Source organism: Sturnira hondurensis, unplaced genomic scaffold (genome assembly GCF_014824575.4).
Source record: "Sturnira hondurensis isolate 20B ecotype Veracruz unplaced genomic scaffold, ASM1482457v3 Scaffold0001872, whole genome shotgun sequence".
Classification (NCBI taxonomy): Eukaryota; Metazoa; Chordata; class Mammalia; order Chiroptera; family Phyllostomidae; genus Sturnira; species Sturnira hondurensis.
This window is the reverse complement of record NW_028074503.1, coordinates 36771809-36790384: the sequence shown is the minus strand read 5'-3', so window position 1 is coordinate 36790384 and position 18576 is coordinate 36771809. Positions and strand designations below refer to the sequence as shown.

Below are 18576 nucleotides of genomic sequence, written 5' to 3'. Positions count from 1 at the left end.
CTTTGTTACCTGTGCTTTTGGTGTCATAGTCAAGAGATCATTGCCAAGGCCAAAGTCAGGAAAATTTACCCTATGTTTTCTTCTGGGAGTGTCATAGATTCAGGTCTTACATTTAAGCCTTTATCCCTTTTGAGTTGATTTTTATGCATGGTGTAAGAAAAAGGTCTGGCGTTATTCTTTCCCCTCATTTATGCCCAGCCTTTCCAAGAATACTTGTTGAGGAGAGGACTGGCCTTTCCCCATTGTATATTCTTGGCACTCTTTTTGAAGATCAGTTGGCTGTGTACCTGTGGATTTATTTCTGGGCTTTCTAGTCTCTCCCATTGCTGTGTGGTTCCATCTTTTTTTCCCCCAGTACCTTACAGTTTTAATTATTATAGCTTTGTAATTTAGTTTGAAATCAAGAAGTGTGATACCTCAGCTCTGTTCCTTTTCACGATTGTTTTGGCTATTTTATGGTCTTTTGTGGTTCTCTATAAATTTTCTTAAGATTGTTTTATTTATTTATCTTTAGAGGGGAAGAGAAGGAGAGAAATATCAATGTATGGTTGCCTCTCGTGAGTCCCCGGCTGGGAACTGGCCTGCAACCCAGGCATGAACCCTGACTGGGAATCAAACCGCGATCCTGTGGTTCGCAGGCCCGCGCTCAATCCACTGAGCTACACCAGCCAGGGCTCTCTATGAATTTTAGTATTGTTTTCCCATTTATTCTCTTAAAAATTATTAAAAGTGCCAAAGAGCCTTTGTTTATGTGGGTTATAACTATCAATATTGACTATCAATATGTATTTGAAACAAAAACTGAGCAAAATTTAAAAGACAAGATTTTATAAGCACATATCCCAGTGATCATTAAGACTCTGAAAATATCTACTCTATATTTTTATAGGATAAGAGTAAATTTCTAAGAATATATATTTTTATAGATGAGGAGTTACAAAGATAAATTACATTTTAACATGAGTGTTATACTCAGTCCGATCTTGCAGATCTCAAAGAGGGACACAGGGGCCCTGTGGGTCCTCAGAGCACACTGTAAGAACTGCTGATCGAGGTGTCCAGAGGTGATGGGCAGACCGCTGTGTGCTGGGCATTCCAGCTCTGGAGGTAGGAAGGTGGGAAACTATTGGAGGACCTCCTTGGTACCCAGTTGTTGACAGAACACGCAGTCCCTACTTTACATGTGGATGAGACCACCCATGGCCCTGAAACATGAGTTTATGTATGAAGCCAAAGCAAATGATTTGGTGTCTTTTTCATGAACGACAGCATCTCGGTTGGCATGGTGACTGTCTAGACGTCTGATGCTCAAAGTCAGCATGGGCGTCGGCAGCCTGGCACGACAGCAGGCCAGCGGTGTGCGATTCAGCCTCTCGCTGTGATCACTACCAGGAAACGTACCAGAGGGTCTGAGGGTGTTTCTTGTTATTTGGTTAACCAAGAAAACCTTAAGGGTGTATGTGTGAGCATGGCCTTTCAAAAAGCCCTTTTCTTACAGGGATGTGGTATAAAGATACCATAAGCTGTGAAACGACATCACCAATCCTTTCAGCAAAATTTTCTGGGTGGCTTCTACCTTCATACCAGGAAATCTGAGGACCTAAGTGTAATCAATTTCTCCCTCTTTTCAGATCGTTTTGAGGCAGCTGTGTCACCAAATAGCCATGTCATCTCAGAAACCGGAAACAATGTCACACTCACCTATGAGCTTCAAATGAACATTTCAGTGCAACAAGTCACCTGGGAAAAGATCCAGCCCAGTCGGATTGACCTCTTGACTCGATGCAACTTGCCACAGGGCAAGAGCAACACCGCAAGGTACCCAAGGCAAATACTGAGCGCCTGTGGCCAGGGGTTGAGCAGGAGCACCATCGTCCTGCCCCACGTCACGGCCTCCGACTCCGGACTCTACCGCTGCCTCTTCCAGGCCAACACAGGGGAAAACGAAACCTTCGTGTTTAGGTTGACCGTAACTGATGGTGAGTATGTGATAGAGGTCTTCGGGTGTCAAAACAAAAAAAGCCAACCACTGTGATTGGCTTCTCTAGGATTTTATTGTTCAACATATTTTTAATGATTGGATTTAGATAAGTCTTTAGTTATCGAATGGTGGTCTTTAGTATTTCTTAATATTGCTAATCCATCTATCACAAATTTAACAATGACAGATCTTTCCCATTTTCTTGATTTGCCTCACATTCCTGAAATAAAAAAAAAAAAATTCAGTGAGTCTGAAAAAATACCTGGTATCACCAGGCTATAAGATTCAACTGTTTAACTCCTAATTTTCAGTTACCTAAAACTGTTTGGAAAAAAAAAATCTTCTTGGGGACGGTGACTAGGTTTTATAAGCCTCACACAGCCTCAGCAATAACAAGGCTGGTGCCGACTGAATCAGTTCTTGAGTTGTGTGGAACTGAATGAGTGTTGCTAATGTGGCTGCTACGTTGCCTCATCGGAGCTGTGAGTGCCTTGGTTGCTTCAGGTGTGGGGACCAAGCTGGCTGGCCTCGATGCTGTTGAACCTGAACTTGAGGGTTCTGCCCTGAGCCCGCCCTCCAAGGCCCAGTGCTAATTTGATGTTAGTAATGGGTCGTCTGTGTCCTAAGGAAGCCCTAGTCTGTGTGGGCAGCAGGCCCTGCAACACCCGCGGGGCAGTGAGGAAAAGGGCTTTTTCACTCGCGGAAGCGCAGACACAGAGATCTGCCTCTCTGGAGTCTGGGCAGAGGCCTGTGTTCCCACTGAGTTGGGGGATACCCCAGGTGCTCTCCGTTCTGCTCCTGGGCAGCTGGTCTCGCTCCTGGGGGGCATGGCCCAGAAAGTAATTTATTTTTACTGGGGACAGAAATTCTCTTTTATCCTCCACCCCTTCCTCCCCTTTTCCTTCCTTTCTTCCCCTTTCCTGTCTCCCTTCCTTTTTCCTTCCCTTCCCTTTCATTCTCTTCCCTTCCCTTTCCTTCCTCCTGGCCGTGTGCCTCTGTTGTGAGTAGACTTTCACAGCTTCCGTAGACTTGGCTGTCCCTCCATGGCCGGCCTGGCTGCAACTCGGGTTTTCCGCTGCCCAGGGAAGGGAGGGGAAATGGTTTTGAGTACCCAGTGGCCCCCCTGCTCGGGGCAGCTGCAGCAGCCGTGTGGGCTAAGGAGGACGTGTGCAGAGGACAACCCTCCGTGTGCACGGTCGCCTGGGGCCACATCGAGCGCTCTTTGCTCCTCTTAATGCCAGTAGGAGCCATGGGTAAGATGTACGTTCTTCTTAGAATTTGATGCAAAAGAGGGTTGACAGACTATTTGGGGGAGAAAATTAACCGAGATTCTTCACTTCAGACATATACAGATAGAAAATATTTCTTAGCTCAGAATAACCTTGCAGTAGAAAAGTGTTTTTAAACCTGGACACACACACGCACACACACACACACACACACACACAAAACAAAACAAAAAAAACCTAATAACAATCGCTGACCTTCTCTCTGGGACCAAGGTCAGAAGAAGTTCTGTTCAGAAAAATGTCTTAAAGAACCACTTTCAAACACATATGAAATAAGAGCTTGACCATTCTATGTTCAAAAAGTGATGCTAAAAATCTTAAATTACAGATAAAATGAGGGTAATGGGTTTTTCAGGGGGTCTGGTTAATTAACTCTTACTAATTTAAAAAAATGTCTTTTTCTTGTTCAAACATGACCAAGTTTCTTGCGCACAACTATTCCCTTTGTTGGCACAGAAGCTTTGAACAGCATTGAAAGGAGGCAACAGAGCGCAGGGGTCAGTGCTGTCCATGTCCGTGTGTTTGGAGCACCCACTAAATGGCTCTTTGGGATTCCATGGGCGGGTTGAAGGAACGTCAGCTGGGCCCATTGACAGAAGATGACAGCTGCTGACTCTATGTTTTGGTTTAATTCTTTTTAAAATAGTCAGAAGTACATGTTGAGTATAGAAACTCGGATGGAAAATGAAACAAGATCACTTGCCTTTTCTGTGGCGTGATTTGCTTATTGCAAAGCTTGAGGCTGTCAGGTCAAACATCAACGTGGAGATAAAAGCAGAGAGACAGGTGCCAGCGTGGAGCAGGTTCAGTTTATTTCGGCTGTCCAGAGGAAGACGACTGGGACACAGATTTCGTAAATCGCTCCGCATCCTCCAGTCAGTTCCCACTTCCTTCTTTCATAGGACCCAGAAGAGACTGGCAGGACCCTCAGAGTCCACACCCACACAGGGACTCCTCCCCCGGCATTTGTCTGCCTGTGTCCATTTCCAACAAGTACCAGGCACTCAGGGATCACCCACAGGTGACACAATGTGAACCCACATGTCATTTATCCAGACCTTGATTTCTTTTGAATAGAGAGAGAGAACGTGGTAGGAACATGAGTTGAGTTGTACTGGAATTCACTATTGACTCTCTTTGCGAAAAGGCTAAAAATGGACAGAAATACTTGTCTCCTACTCTTGGCACTCAGAATCTGAGAAGTGGTAGGAAATAGTTCCCGACTGACTTTTCTGTATTTGAAATTTCTCTGGAGCTTAAGGGCAAGAAACAGGGGAAACTGGGTGTGTACCAACAGCAACCAAAATTGTTCTTGGCCCTTAGTATTCTTTGGAATTTCATTAATCATAAAAAGAGTATTTTAGTTTCCATCCAAAGAATTTGTAAAGTCTTTTAACTTACATGATGTTCAAACTACTATTGTTTTAACTGAGCTTATTGATTATGAAAAGGACGAGGACTGAAGATATACAAACAGCACTCTCAGAGCGTTTCTGGAGGAGCCTGGTTTGGGACGAATGTCCTTTGGCCACTGCTGAGAAGTTCGGCTCCTTGTGTTCCCCCACAGTCTTTTGCTAACAAGGCCACTCAGCTGAACAGTCAGGTTGTACATGGGACATTGACAACAAAGCAGAGGAAAGAGACAGAGCAGAGGCCGGGAGGAACACGAAGAAAGCAGAGCGGCTGAGGGAGTGGTGTGTGGGTGGCTACACTCACTAGCTGGGTGGGTGTCGAGACTCTGGGCTCTGGGTTAGCAGAGGAGGTGGTAGGCCCAGTTAAGTGATGGCTTGTTGAACTCTAGCACCTCCTTTAAGAGCAATGAAAGCTACTATCAATTCTTGACCAAAAATGGCAAAATAACGTTCGAGGAAGGGAAGGTCAAATAGTCGAGTATAGAATGAAAAAGAAATTTGGGTGCCGGCCAAGAACCAGCAGTTGGTTGGCCGCACAGGAAGGATTGAACTCCAGGGCGGGGCCACCAGCCTCATATCCCGGGTCCTTAGGCCAGGAAAAGGAGCCCACCCCAGACAGACAAAGGCTCACACGGCACCTCCTCTGGGCAGACAAATTGGGGAATGGTGCCCCTTCCTCTGGGCTGATGCAGACCCCAGCTGGCCAACGGGCTTGCTGGTGGGCCACGGCCTGCTGCCCACCGTGAATGGGCACTGATGGGGGAGAGAATTCGGTCTGACTGAAACAGCTTGGGTTTGTCACACCTTGGTCACTCACTCTTTTCTATTTTCTCCTTTTCTTCACCACCCGACTAATCTTTTCCACTGCTTACCTCCTCTCCTTCAGTGTTTCCTCCGGATCTCACCATTTTAAGGTTTTTCCACATTGCCTCACCCTGCTTCCTGGCCTTTGAACCATCAGACACCTTGAATTTCTCAAACACTCACAACTTGGGCATTTATAACCTCTAGTCAATTAACACCTGCCTCTATTTGTCGTGGTCCAGACTCTGACATTAGAAATTATTTGAGATTAGGGATTATGGCATCTCTGATTAGAGTGCTCAAAGTATCTTTGCAGACTATGTGTTAATAAGTGTTCTTGGCTGATTCTTTGTATGTTAATATGTATTTGTATTGTAGCAGGGACTATGTCCATTTTGTGTTCAAGTTTTCTAGCTAGATTATTTCTAGATTTTCTTCATCAAAACTTAACATTTGAAGTTTAGTGATTGCTGATCAAAGAAACCAGAACTCTTTCAAGATTAATTACATTGTTTCAGGAGAAATTCTCATGAACTTTGTTTGCATTTATAGCTTTCCCCAAAGTCTGTTTCCTTTTTGAACATGGTTTTTCTTATTTTGCTCACTTTATGTAAATGGTGCATAATTGCCGGTCACCTGGCCTGGGGATGGGTTTGCTAAGGAAGGACTACAGAAGGGTTCACTAGGAGTCACGGGCTCAGAGCCAGGAGCACCCTCCCGCAGACGGGGGCACTGGGCTCGTCCCTGCGGACCCGTCGGTCCCACTCCTAGGAGTATATGATGGAGGTGAACATATTGGGGAGGGCTGGTCTGAGGGTGGGGATGAGTGGGATGCTTTCGGCCTCTCCTATCTTCCCCAAGTCCACAGAAAAAATGTGTAGGGTGGTTGATTCGTGTGACAGCCCCGTGGGCCAGAATCCCAGAGCACAGGCGTCAAGGCTTGCAAGTTCAAATAGCCTCTAATCGGACGGATCAACCGCAATTTTCAGGCCAATTTAGTTAAGCTTTGAACATTCCGGACAACAACCGGGTATCCAGATGAAACATGCTTTTTCTAGCATCATAAGCGAGCTGGTTATTCATTCATGGGCTATTATGTCGGATGCTTACTGTGGCCTCTGCCCACATCTGTTTCTTTAGGAGTCACTGCTTTAAAAAAAGTTCCACCGGTCAGTTTGTTTTGTAAACCACAATTATTGATTTATTCAGCTTTCCAGACACCCCAAATCCCACAGTCATCTTTTATACGTACCATAGGTGAACAGGATGCTGAATCGAAGAACAAGAAGTTAGTATCAGAGGGCAGACGGGTTGGGAGGGGTAGCGTCACACAGATCGGTGACGCTCTTCCACGAGGACCCTGCTGAGCACGCATTGCTATGCTATGCACGTAAAATGGATTCTCGTTGAACATCGTGATAAAGAATGTAGGTTGGCAGTGTTAGAATGTAGGTTGGCAGTGTTAGAATGTAGGTTGGCAGTGTTAGAAAGCAGCCAGTTCTAGGAATGGCTTTGTTTTCAGTGGATCTTTATCCTCGGCGTGAACTTCAGACTATTTTCTCCAACTGTCCTCTCCCTAGGAGCTTAAGTGCACAGATAGATATTCGAATTCACACCACGCCCTGATTTCCTTCCCACTGGAAACCCAGGGCCGCGCTTGCTCCGGCGACCTGCCTGAGGACCCCAGCTGCCAACAGCTGTTCACGCTCTTTGTCATGGTGGGGGGTGGGGGGTGGGGGGGTTCCAGTGCGAAGCATCTGGGAACTGTTAACAGCTTGTGGTGGTCTCTCAGAGCCTTATTAGGAATGGGACACAGATGATTGTGTGAAATTTTCCCTAAAGGCAAGTAGGAAATCATTCACAATTTTTAAAAATTAGCTCTTCATAGATTAATAGCATTGTCTGAGAAACAATTCAGCTATTGTTTCTATTACAATTCAGCTAGTCAACTTCTTCCAACTTCAGCTGAATTTGCCAGTGTGTACTCGCCCTGGAGGGTGGCCACCCTGGAGTAAATTATTCACTTATGTATCCCACTGACCGTTTGTTTGAACTGTATTTATTCTCTGTGATGGGAGGGAAGACAGCGGCTTTATGGTTCAGGACACTTTCGTCCTCCTAAGGATGCATCGCGACAGAGGTGGGAAAAAAGTCAGCAAAGTAGCGGCTGCTAAGAGTAGACAATCATTCTGGTTCCTTTAAGAGGGGGGCTGACGCTCCCCAGCCAGGACCTCTTAGCGGCAGTTCAGCAAAGGTGAATGAATGTCAGGGCTGCCTGTCAGCTCCCCAAAGCATCCACTCCTGTCTGCACACCACCGTGTGGAGCAAGTGGCCACACTTCTCCGTGGCTTCTACTTCTGCATTCATTCGACGTAGAGCTTCATAAAAATGCTGTCTTCGTCCTTCAGGGTTCTGTGCACACTTCTGCAAAGAAGCTCTCTGCATGCTGCACTGGAAATAGAACTGCTACATTTTGGCAGATCATTCTGTTTTAAGCATACAGACTTTTAAATTGGGCGCTGTTTTTTTCTGATCACTAAAAGCAATTCCTCACTTAGTTGGAAAATACCAAAGAGCCTAAAGGAACAATTGTTTTTAACTCTTTTCCCTGGAGACCATCCCTTTAAAATTTTGGCACGTTGCTGCCTAGCAGGTTTGTTTTCCAGCGAGCGCCACACTTGACTGAGATCTTCTAACATGTGCCACTGTGGATTCTGGTTTAAAAATGTTATTGAACTTGCTATCGCTAGCCAGCAGCTCTTCATCTCGTTGGAATTCTTGACACTCGTCATTCTAATGTCTGTAGCTGGGGCTTTCAAAGAGCGGGCCCCGCACCAGCATCATAGGCATCAGTGACAGCTGCCAGTCCTGGGACCCACCCAGTCCTGCACTGTCACACTCAGGAACCCGGAGGGCAGGGCTCAGCAACCTGGGGGTGGACGGCCCCTCCCACCCCTGGGATCCTGCACAGGCCAAGTTTGACACCCCAGCTGCACACTCTGGCTAGTTGGTCTGCTGTTGAGAAACAAAGATTTTCTTCTTCCTGTTACAAATGTTTCACAGTTCTGAGTATTTCTTTAGAATAAAGTGATGAACCGACGGTGCAAGCATGTGGCGAAAGAGTGTGACACGGATCGATTCCTTTGCTGTTGCAAGTTGGAGCAGTTTTTCCTCCCCAGATGGATCTGGGCCAGCCCACTGCACACTTCCTTTCAGACACATTGACTCTTTAAGAACTTTGTTAGTGAGCCTCATCTCTCGCACTGTCTCCTGTGCCTTTTCCTTAAGGGCAGGGGTATGTTACAGCTACTAACCAGTTCTTTGGTTGTCTTTATGTGTCAGTACGTATAATTCACCCTACAGTTACTTTTCATTTTGACCAGCTCCATCCTGTATATATTTATTTACTTTTGTAAATGGGAAAGTCGTTGCTCATTCCAAAGATTTATTTATATTTTCTTCTCACATTTACATAAAAATTAGATTTCTAGTTTACCCAGAGTTTTTTTACTGTAATAAGTATCTAAAAAACATTTTTAAAAAGTAGTTAAACAATTCTCCCAGAATACAGTCAATGAATTCGATAATAACTCTTATTTTCTCGCTATGATTGCCTTTTTGATTTAACCTTAGCATCTATTATATTCCAATTATTTCAGATACAGCAAGTATAATCCTTTTATAGTCCTGGGTCATAATGCAAAATAACTTCAGATATTGTGTTTATTTTTATAATGTGCCAAGAGCTTTAAAATGTTGATATTTTTATTTGGGGGGTGAGAAAACTTTCTTGTTCTTTTTGTAGTGCTGGTTCAATGTAATTTTGTTCTGAGTGAATTTCACTTTCCCCTCCCCAGCACAGCTGGACAAAAGCCCATACTTAGACTCCGTGTATAAAATCTTTGAAGCATTCGCCTTCTTATGTACATTTATTCACCTTCTGGGTTGAACAAATTTAAAATTTAAAACGTAGAAGGAACGTTACTGTTTGACTGCGTTTCTCTTTGCAGTAATGCTTGAGAGAACGCGTGCACTGAGACCTGTTGTCATGAAAAAAAGTGCAGCTAGCTAGTGAAATGGGAAGAAATAACCTGTACGTGTGTTAACAATCCAGAGGAAAGTTGATGTTCCCGTTCCTGCAGCATGCCAGACGCCCTGCATCCCGGGACAAACTTTGGAGCTTTAGTTTCTGGAGGCGGAAAGTCCTGCTGCCTGGTGTCCTGCAGCACGTTGGCTCCCAAAGAGAGGTGGCCAGCCGGCAGCTCTGGGCTCAGGGCAGTCCCATTCCCAACAACAGCACGAAGAGGCGGAGCTTCGTCTCCTGGCCCGGGACTGTGGGAGGTGGAGGGCGAGGTACACGTGGGCAGGAGGGCACTGTGAAAGTAAAACGCTCTCTGAGCTCATGGGGGCCCGTGCTCCGGAGGTGACCTCTCTCCAGTCGTTTGCTACTGTTGAGTGTCACCGAGGCTCATCACAGTTCTGTGAAGCCATGAGCGGAGAGTGGGAGAAAGGCGTGTGGAGAAGTGTTGGAGTGTGTTGGACGTAAAGATAACTTTGCTAGTGGAAGAACGAAGATGAGAGTTTCACATTCCTGGGCCCCGGTTCCGTCTATGTGGGGATGAGTTGGAGTAACACACGTGTGCTGGTTATTTTTTATCGTTAACCCCAGCTGAGTAGAAAACACTTCTCAGATGCAATGCTGCTTATAAACATCAAAGTCACATACTATTGTGTCTTAATAGTACTTAATGCTGATACGTATGCGACTTAAGGAGTCATCTCGATTTGTAGGCGACTTTGGTCATTATTTTTTCCTACAAAAGATTTTATGTTTGGGCTCGGGAGCTCATCAGAATGAAGTGATATCCAGCTCGGATGAGATGTGCACGCTTTCCATTCTTACCCTGAAGATGTCCAACCTGATGTTAGGGATCAAGGAACTAATAAAAATCTGTGAGAGGCAGAATTACTTAGGAGACTCTGAAAGAAAAATAATCTTTTTTGATCTTGTCCTATTTTTTCTTGGTTTTGTTGTTTGTTTTAAAGTGTACCCCTGTGATGATTAATGTACCTGTACCTCATTTTTCTACCTTCCATTTTGCTGGTTTTAGCTGAATTCCTAATTTCTACTATAATTTTTTTTTCTCCTAGATAAAACCGTTAACCACTATATCCTCTTCACGGTTGGAGGGCCAGTTTTATTGCTGCTGTTTGTTATCCTAATTGCCATCGGCATTGTCATTGTTTGTAACAGGTGAGCATTGCTTCTTCTCCTGGATCGTGTTCACCCTGAGCAACCCTGACGTTTGGGTTTCTCTGTTCTTAATAACCCCGTCGTTACTCAAGCTGTCTTTGCACTCCTGTGGTTTTGAGTGCTGCTCTTACACCAAGGAGGGGGAGGAATTGTGGTTTCGGAGGAGAAGGCAGAAGAGCTCACTTAATAAGTAGCAGGAGCTGGCCGTCTGCCCCACACGAACAAAGCGTCCGCATCCGGGCAGCCAACTGCGCGGTGCTTCTGCTCTGTCTCCTCCCCCATGGATCTTCCTTCTCCTGCGGGCATGAAGGCCACTGGGTGAGGTGGTGTGTGTGGGGGAGAGAGAGAGAGAATCTGAGAAGGGCGAGAGCAGGGTTGAACTGTAATAATGCCCTCATTTGTCGTTCACCAGATCCTTGCTGTGACAGTGTGGACAAGATGTGACAAAGCACACATTCTAATAAGGAAACAATGAGATTGGGATGGTTGTCTGTTTTCTGAAACAAGCAATGCGGGTGCTTTATTAAAAATTGTCAAAGTAGAAGGGGTTAGAAGGGGCGATCTTGGAGCAGGTGGCTGTCGCCCTCATAGTTTCCTACCTGCTGCCGCTGTGACCGGCTTGGAAGCGTCTAGGACACTCTTGGTGACTGTTTCTCCCCTTTCTAGCCCTCCATGTTCGTGCACTCGCTGTCTCAGGGTCCGCTGCCATCTTTGCCGTGACCACGCCCCTGTGCTGTGTTCCCACTGCAGTGCTACCTTCCTCAGAGAGGAAGGGACCTGGCATTGGATGCCGGCATTTTGCACGTCTAGCACATCATAGGCACTTTAGTTCCATTCATTGAGTAGACAAACCCGTCTGTCCCCGCTGTTGTCTCCCCCAGAATATTGCCACAAATGCATGCATGTGCTTGCATACATGTGCACACACACACATTTGTGCACATGCGTGCACACACATGCATGGCTTATTGATTGGATTTACAGGGGTTCCTCCACCTCACCTCCGTCTCCCCAGCCTCTGCCTCTTTGGAGGCACTGGGCACTGCTCCCCTGCTTTTTGTCATACTCCCCAGTCCGCCTTCCTGCTCAGAGCTGTCTCCTCTCTTTCCAATGCACCTGATTTTTCCTGCTTCCTTTCCTAAAAGCCAAGACTGACCAAGTCACTTTCAGTTCAAAGCCTCGGGCTCCCTTTCCACGGTCGCCAGAACAGCGGTAAGATGTGTCGGCGCCATCTTTCTGTCCCTGGCAGCTTCATTCTCCTTCCTGGTTTCTCCTCTTACTGCCGGGATGCTGACAAAGTCCGTGAAAGTCGCAGCTTTTATTCTGTGGACACACTCGACTCTCTTCCCATTGATCTGGCACCAAAATGCTGTTCCCCCACCTTTGGCCTTGATCCCGTGGGTCGGGGGGGGGGGCACATGTCCCCTGTGGAGGTCTGTCCTGCCTCTCCCCTCCCGGGAGGAGACCTGGGGCCCAACCCCGAGCCCCACACCCTACTCATCCGCCACACCTCACAGCCTGCTCTCTAGTTCAATCCCTCCCTTGCTCGTCTTTCTTTGTGTTCGTGTTGGCAGGGGTTAGGCTTTGCGCATTTTTTAGTTTGATAGTGTTTAGCACTAATCTTTCCAGATAAGGGACAGTCAAAAAGCATTTGTCTAATTACACTGAGATGCGAAACTGTCGCTCCTCCTTTCTCTCAGCCTGCTGCCCCGACTCTTCCTTGTGTCAGAAATTAGCCAGTTGAGGCAAGGATCCCCAGGTGTTTGTAACACTGAGGATTTCTCCATCGCTTCACCCTGGCTGATAAGAAATTGCACCGAGGAGTGATGTGGCCACAGGAACACACGGGGCTCAGACAGTGAGTGGCAGCGGGTCTCCGGGAGGTCACGGAGATTGGACACAAAGGGTTTAGTTTCATGAAAATGCATCCCTTTTACAGGAGTAGCTAAATGGAGCTGTGGAATGTATCGTTCCACTTGGTTAGATGTGATAAAAAGAAGACTAGCGAACTGGAATGTGTAATCACAGCCGACACAAGGGAAAAGTATTTGTTCTCTCTACGCTGCCACTATGTCAGTGAGTGTTGTTCCTTAGCATGGACATGTTTGGAAAAATGCTGCCAGGGCTGAACTGTGACCTTCTGATCCTTGTCCACGTGACTGTTTACCATACTCCGGTCGCTTCGGATGCACTGAGTTGGATAGAAGCCAAAATAGTCCCCAGTGGGCCTGAAGGACACTGAGTTCTCCCTCGAACCCACACCAGGAGCTCAGCCACAGAGGCCCTCAGAGCGCTCGCTTTGCTCCCCGCCGTGTGGCCCCCGGGTAGAGCAGGGAGAGTGACGCTCCTAAGTGAGGTCATGGCTGGCACAGGTGCCCAGCTCCAGTAAGTGCAACAGTCTGACCACTGGCACCTGTGTTTGTAGGAAGCAACTTAATCTTCAGTGAGCAAAGGGTCGGACACTGATTTTTGCACTTGTCACCCACGTGGATGCTCACAACAGATGGGGGGTCTGGTCTGCCTGGGATTCTCCCAGTTGCAGCACTAACATTAGCTCACCCCTGGGAAACTCTTCAGAAGCCACCAACCAGAACAGCTGGGGAACCTAGAACGAACCAGTGTGCTTGCTGTATTTGACAGACAAGAAAACGGAGCTTTAGACATGCAAATAACTAGTAAGTTGCAGAGCACAAGTTCAACACAGATCCCTGAACTCTACGCTTCATGTTTTCTTTTTTTGTCATGTTGTATACTCTAGGTTTATGTGAAATATATACATTTGGACTTATTTGGGGAACTTAACTGTATATTATGATAAGAAAGCCTTGCGAACCATGATTTAACAAAAGATCAAAGGTCAGAGATCTATGTATGTCTCAGTTTCCTCATTTGTAAAAAGCAGATAATAACAAATATATCATAGATTTCTTGTTGAGCAGCAATTTCTACAAAACACCTCAAAATGTGGCTTGCACATAGTAAACTTACACATAAAATAAGTAAATAAATTGAGTAATTTTCCAATAATAGTTTAGTAAATAAAGAAAAACACACAGCACAAGGGTAAGTTTGCAGTTGTGTTGAGATGGGGGAGGATTTCATAGCAACCAGAAGAGGCCATGGGGTCAGCAGCCACCATCTGAACAACCTTTCACTGGAGAGGGACCACCTTGCCTGGTTTTCAAAACTTCCATGAGGGAATTATAGGCCCATCTTTAAAAACACAACTCCACATTTTTGCATCTGACCATTCCCCTTGGTATTTTTATCTCCTATATCTCTTTAGGGAGATAAAAAGAGATCGTCCCTGTAAAACTGTTCCTTCAATGTCAATGTAGCCATCTGATCTATTGGAGCCAATTACAGTAGCTTCGTTTCTTCTTCTCCTGTATTTTCTTTTCAAAGATTTCTCCCAAAGTTAGGCTTTTGTGAGTTTAATTGGAATCTGGAGGGTTGAATGAATAGGATGGCTGCAGACTGAGCCTTCGACTTCAGCAGCCTGGCCCCAGGAAGCAGGAGAACCTAGTAGTCAAGCAGGAGGGCTGTGGACTCCAACCCAACAGGACACTAACCAACCATGTGGTTTGGAGCAAGTTACTTCTCTCTCTGTCTCAGTTCCCCAGGCTGTTACATAGAGAGGTGTTTTTTTTTAATCTAAATAAAATAACCCATACAGGTAGTTTCATGAAACACCCAGGAGATTTTATAAAGCTTAATTCTATTAATGTGGTCATCCAAGAAGTAACTCTGTTAGCATTTGTAAGGAAGTTTTAATTGTGGGAAGTCTCTAACTCGGAAATGATCTGGAGATGGTTGTAAGCCTTTTACGTGATAAGCCACTGTGAATCATTCTTCAGTAAACTCCTCAGATGCATGACTCATATGCACTGGTCGGATATCCATTTAGTTGCCCCTACCACTGGTGAGCACATTGAGATGGTAAGAAAATGAAAAAATTTAGGTCAATGGAATTTTGGGTAAGTATGTATAAAGCAACTGTGGGTAGCTACTTCAACGTATTTAGGAAGGGCATGTAAGCTGGGATAGAGGATTTGAAATAAAACTAGTTGGGAATGTAATTCTTAATATCTCTATTGAATATGTACTTCCAGGAGACAGAAAAGACACCAGTGTAAGGAGCCCCAGGAAACAAAGAGTAAGGTATGTTTTCTCCGACTTGTCATTCCTGTGCTTCTTCTTGTATCATAAATATTTTGTAAACTCCATCCATTTGGCAATTAGCAACCTTCTTATTTATTCTCCTTTCAACCATCTGGGCATGCAGTTGCCTTGGTTCAAGGATCAGCCATTTGATGAAACAGTTATTATCTGAACTATTCTCCTATTATCTATACCCTTTGAGACTGTTTGTTTTACAGTACTATCAATAAAAGAGCAATTATACCAGCATAATAATAATTGACACTGAGCATCACCAAAATCTGTATTCATTTCCTGGGGATGCCACCACCAAATCCCCAAGGTGGGTGATTTAAAACAACAGAACTCTATTCTCTCACAGGTCTGGAGGGTTGGAGCCCAAAATCAAGGCCTCAACAGGACATGTTCCTTCTTGGAATGAGAATCTGTTCCACGCTTCCCTCTGAGTGTCTGCTGGCTTCTGGCAATCCCTGGCTTGGGGCCTCATCACTCCAGTCTCTGCCTCTGGCTTCACCTGGCCTTCTTCCCTGTGTGTGTGTGTGTTTGTGCAACAACACTATTTCCACACAAGGTCACATCATGAAGGTCTGGGAAGTCCGTAAATTTGGGGGGGACACTATCTGACCCAGTAAAGGGCATAATATGTTTGTGCCATAAGGTTATTATGAGGATTAAATGAAGTTCAACTACATAAAGGACCCAAACAATGCAAGAATCAAGGACACAATGCATGGTATGCATTATCATTATTACCTTTCAGTAATTTATTAATTAATAGACTCTGAGATTATAAAGCTACAGAGCCTTCAGAGGGACTGTTCACTTCCATGCTCATTGTCTCCACAATAGGTCAGATATTCTCCGTAACATATACTATTCTGTTTAGGAAATAGATCACTTCTCCAAGTGTCATCTACAGTTACATCCATTTCTCTTCAACATAATTATCCATCATTATATTCTACCCTGCTAAAATGTCAAGTACTAGAACATTTCTGACAATTCAGTATATATACTACTTCATAATCTACCAGTTTAACCTTTTTCTTCTACTAAATAATTACTCTTTGCAAAACAATTTTTTTCTGTGTAATTAATGGCTTACTTTTCTGCACCATTGGCCAAGACCCAAGAAGTCTTGCCATTTGTTACTCGCTGCTGCTGCACACCTGAACAGCGCTCTGTCTCACATGCTTTTAGGATCCGTCCTTTGTCATTAGCTGTTGTCCACTCACACCAACCCAAAGCCCAACAGGTCGCTGTGAGTCTCAGAAGAGGAAAGGAGCTTTGCAACTTCCTACATTGGGTATTCAACCTCTTTAGACTTTTATACAATCATGTTAATTTTGAATGATGATTAAAAAGTGACATTTTAAGTTGATATTAAGATGAAGTTAGACTTGCTTGGTTCTTTTTTTTCCAACAGGCTATATGGTAAACAATGACACCTGTACTTTCCTTCGCTTCCTCCTTGCAAACACCAAAACCACTCTAACAATAGTATAACATTATCTTGAAAGTGAATATCAGTTTATTTCATTCATTTCTTTACGTATGTTCAGTTGCTTATTCTTAAGCCAGGACACCATGATCTCTAAAAGTATTGTCTCTGGGTTCTGGCCAGGTAGCTTAGGTGGTTAGGACATTGACCCAATATGCCAAGGTTTCAAGGTTCGATCCCCAGTCAGGGCATATACAAGAATCAACCGATGAATGCAGAAATAAATGGAACACCAACAGTGATGTTTTTCTCTCTCTCAAATAAATCAATAAATAAAAAAGAAAAAGTGTTGCCTCTGATGCCATTCATTCAATAGAAATTATTGGGTGTCCACTATGGGAAAATACTATGATACTAGACTTTTCATACACGAGAGAGAAGAATTGTTCTCATCAAGATAGCCTGACCTTGGGAAAGGGAGTCTGCACTGAACAGGCATCTCATGAGCCCAGCGTGGCAGGTGATGCCACGGACAAGGCGTCCGTCACCTCTCCCTTGGAGGCCTGCGTGCCAAGAACACAATTACTCGCAGAGGTTCAATATAGTGGAGAGAATGTCTTATGAAACGAGTTCTAACAGAAATTTGACCCACAGTGTAGTTGAACTGGGGAAGACACTTGTTTCTGGGGTCCCATGCTGAAATGCAGTGAATTACTGACACCCCCTCTGCCTGTCGTTCTAGGCATCCAACAACTACCGAAGTCCCCCCTTCACCAGTCAGCAGTCCGATGGTGCAGGAGAGGACGTGTATGTCAACTTCCCGACCTTCTCTCGTAGACCGAAGGCTAGAGTCTAAGCTTGTTCCTTGACCTGATCAAATTTATGATGACTGTTATGTACATGGACCTTTATACAGTTTCTTCTCACTACTCAGTGTCTATCCCGGATACCAGTGGACTGAATATATTTTATTTTATTTTATTTTTTCAATTCAAATATCACACTATTTAATTCCTCAATAAAACACTGGAAAAAGGATGACGAGTGCTACATTTACATATAAAATCTCTGCCTAATAAGTAATAGAAGCCTATGTACTAACTTCTTAAAGTGCAAAGACATACACACAATTTGGGGTTTATTAACAAAACAGAATATTAACGGCAATTCTTCTGTCCATGGTCTCATCACCTTGTACTTGAAGGGTCAGGCTCTTGTCGGCCTGGAGATGTGCAGAGTTTCTCCTGCTTTCACCCAGCCCAGGCCTGTGCTAGGGCACAGAGGGCCCCGTCAGTCCTGCCCAGGGCTGCTGCCCCTGCTGCCCCGACTCCTGCTGGCCATGGAGGGGGAACTGCCGGATCTGCCTGCTCGCTCTCCCTGGGGTTGGTGACCCACATCACCTAAAGGGAACAATGGTAGCAGAAGTGTTTCAGTAAACCTGCCTCTCATCAGCTTAGACACCAACGGCAATGTACTGACTCCTATAACGGAACCACCCAGGGGAGGTCGAGCTGCAGACAAGGGCTGTTGACCAGGGCTTACAGGCTGTGTCTGGATCAAGTATGGGCATAGACCAGTTTCTGGATCCCTTCCGTGACGTTGTTCTCCCTTCAGCGGTGCCAGCCGAACTTCCATTTGGGCTTGGCCCTGGTGCTTCCCAGAGTGCCGCCAGCAATGCTGGCAACTCGTCGTCCTTGTTTCTGGCTGGTGGAGAGTTTACTTTGTTGTAGAGCAGACACAGTTGGTGATTTGCCCATCATTAAACAGGTCTCCTGGCCAGAAAGGATGGACCGGCTTCAGTCAATGAACTATTCCCCTCTGGAGCTAGGGGTGGGGCCAAAACACAGCTAGTGGGGGAGTCAGAGACCTGTTAGAAGAGGGAAGGGGAGCCCGGAAGCTGGCAGGTCAGCAGCCAAGGTGGCCCGCAGGACATTCCGAGACATCTCCTGTCGGTCAAACCCAAAGAGAACTTGCTGGGGGATCTCAGTCAGCTCTCTCGCCCACTTTAGACTCTGCCCTAGCAACACAATTCACAAGCGTCTCTGACAGTAGAAGAAATGAATGCTCGAGAGCACGTGAAAGGGCAAGCCTTTCCCTTGTTTGTTCTCAAATACAGTTATTTCAGAGACGGTGGCAAGTGGAATTCTTGCCACTATCCCTGGCCTAACCTTATGAGCAAGTGTAGTAGACGGTCCAATAATAATTTAATGTGACTATTGAATTTTCCTACTTTT

General features: G+C 45.3%; 1 protein-coding gene across 4 annotated transcripts in view; it reads left to right on the top strand.

The window, feature by feature from the left end:
• The window catches only part of CD226 (CD226 molecule), a 52835-nt gene extending 34833 nt beyond the window's left edge, over window positions 1–18002 (top strand). For 3 of the 4 annotated variants that reach the window (XM_037035664.1, XM_037035671.1, XM_037035676.1), the window contains exons 4-7: window positions 1632–1979; window positions 10638–10740; window positions 14853–14901; window positions 17085–18002. In XM_037035664.1, coding sequence (XP_036891559.1) covers window positions 1632–1979; window positions 10638–10740; window positions 14853–14901; window positions 17085–17198 — 614 coding nt within the window. In that variant the 3' untranslated portion in view covers window positions 17199–18002. Of the gene's footprint in view, window positions 1–1631; window positions 1980–10637; window positions 10741–14852; window positions 14902–15262; window positions 15635–17084 lie in introns of all 4 variants that reach the window. The other variant, XR_005064945.1, reaches the window with a different exon arrangement.
• The last annotated feature ends 574 nt before the right edge of the window (window positions 18003–18576 follow it).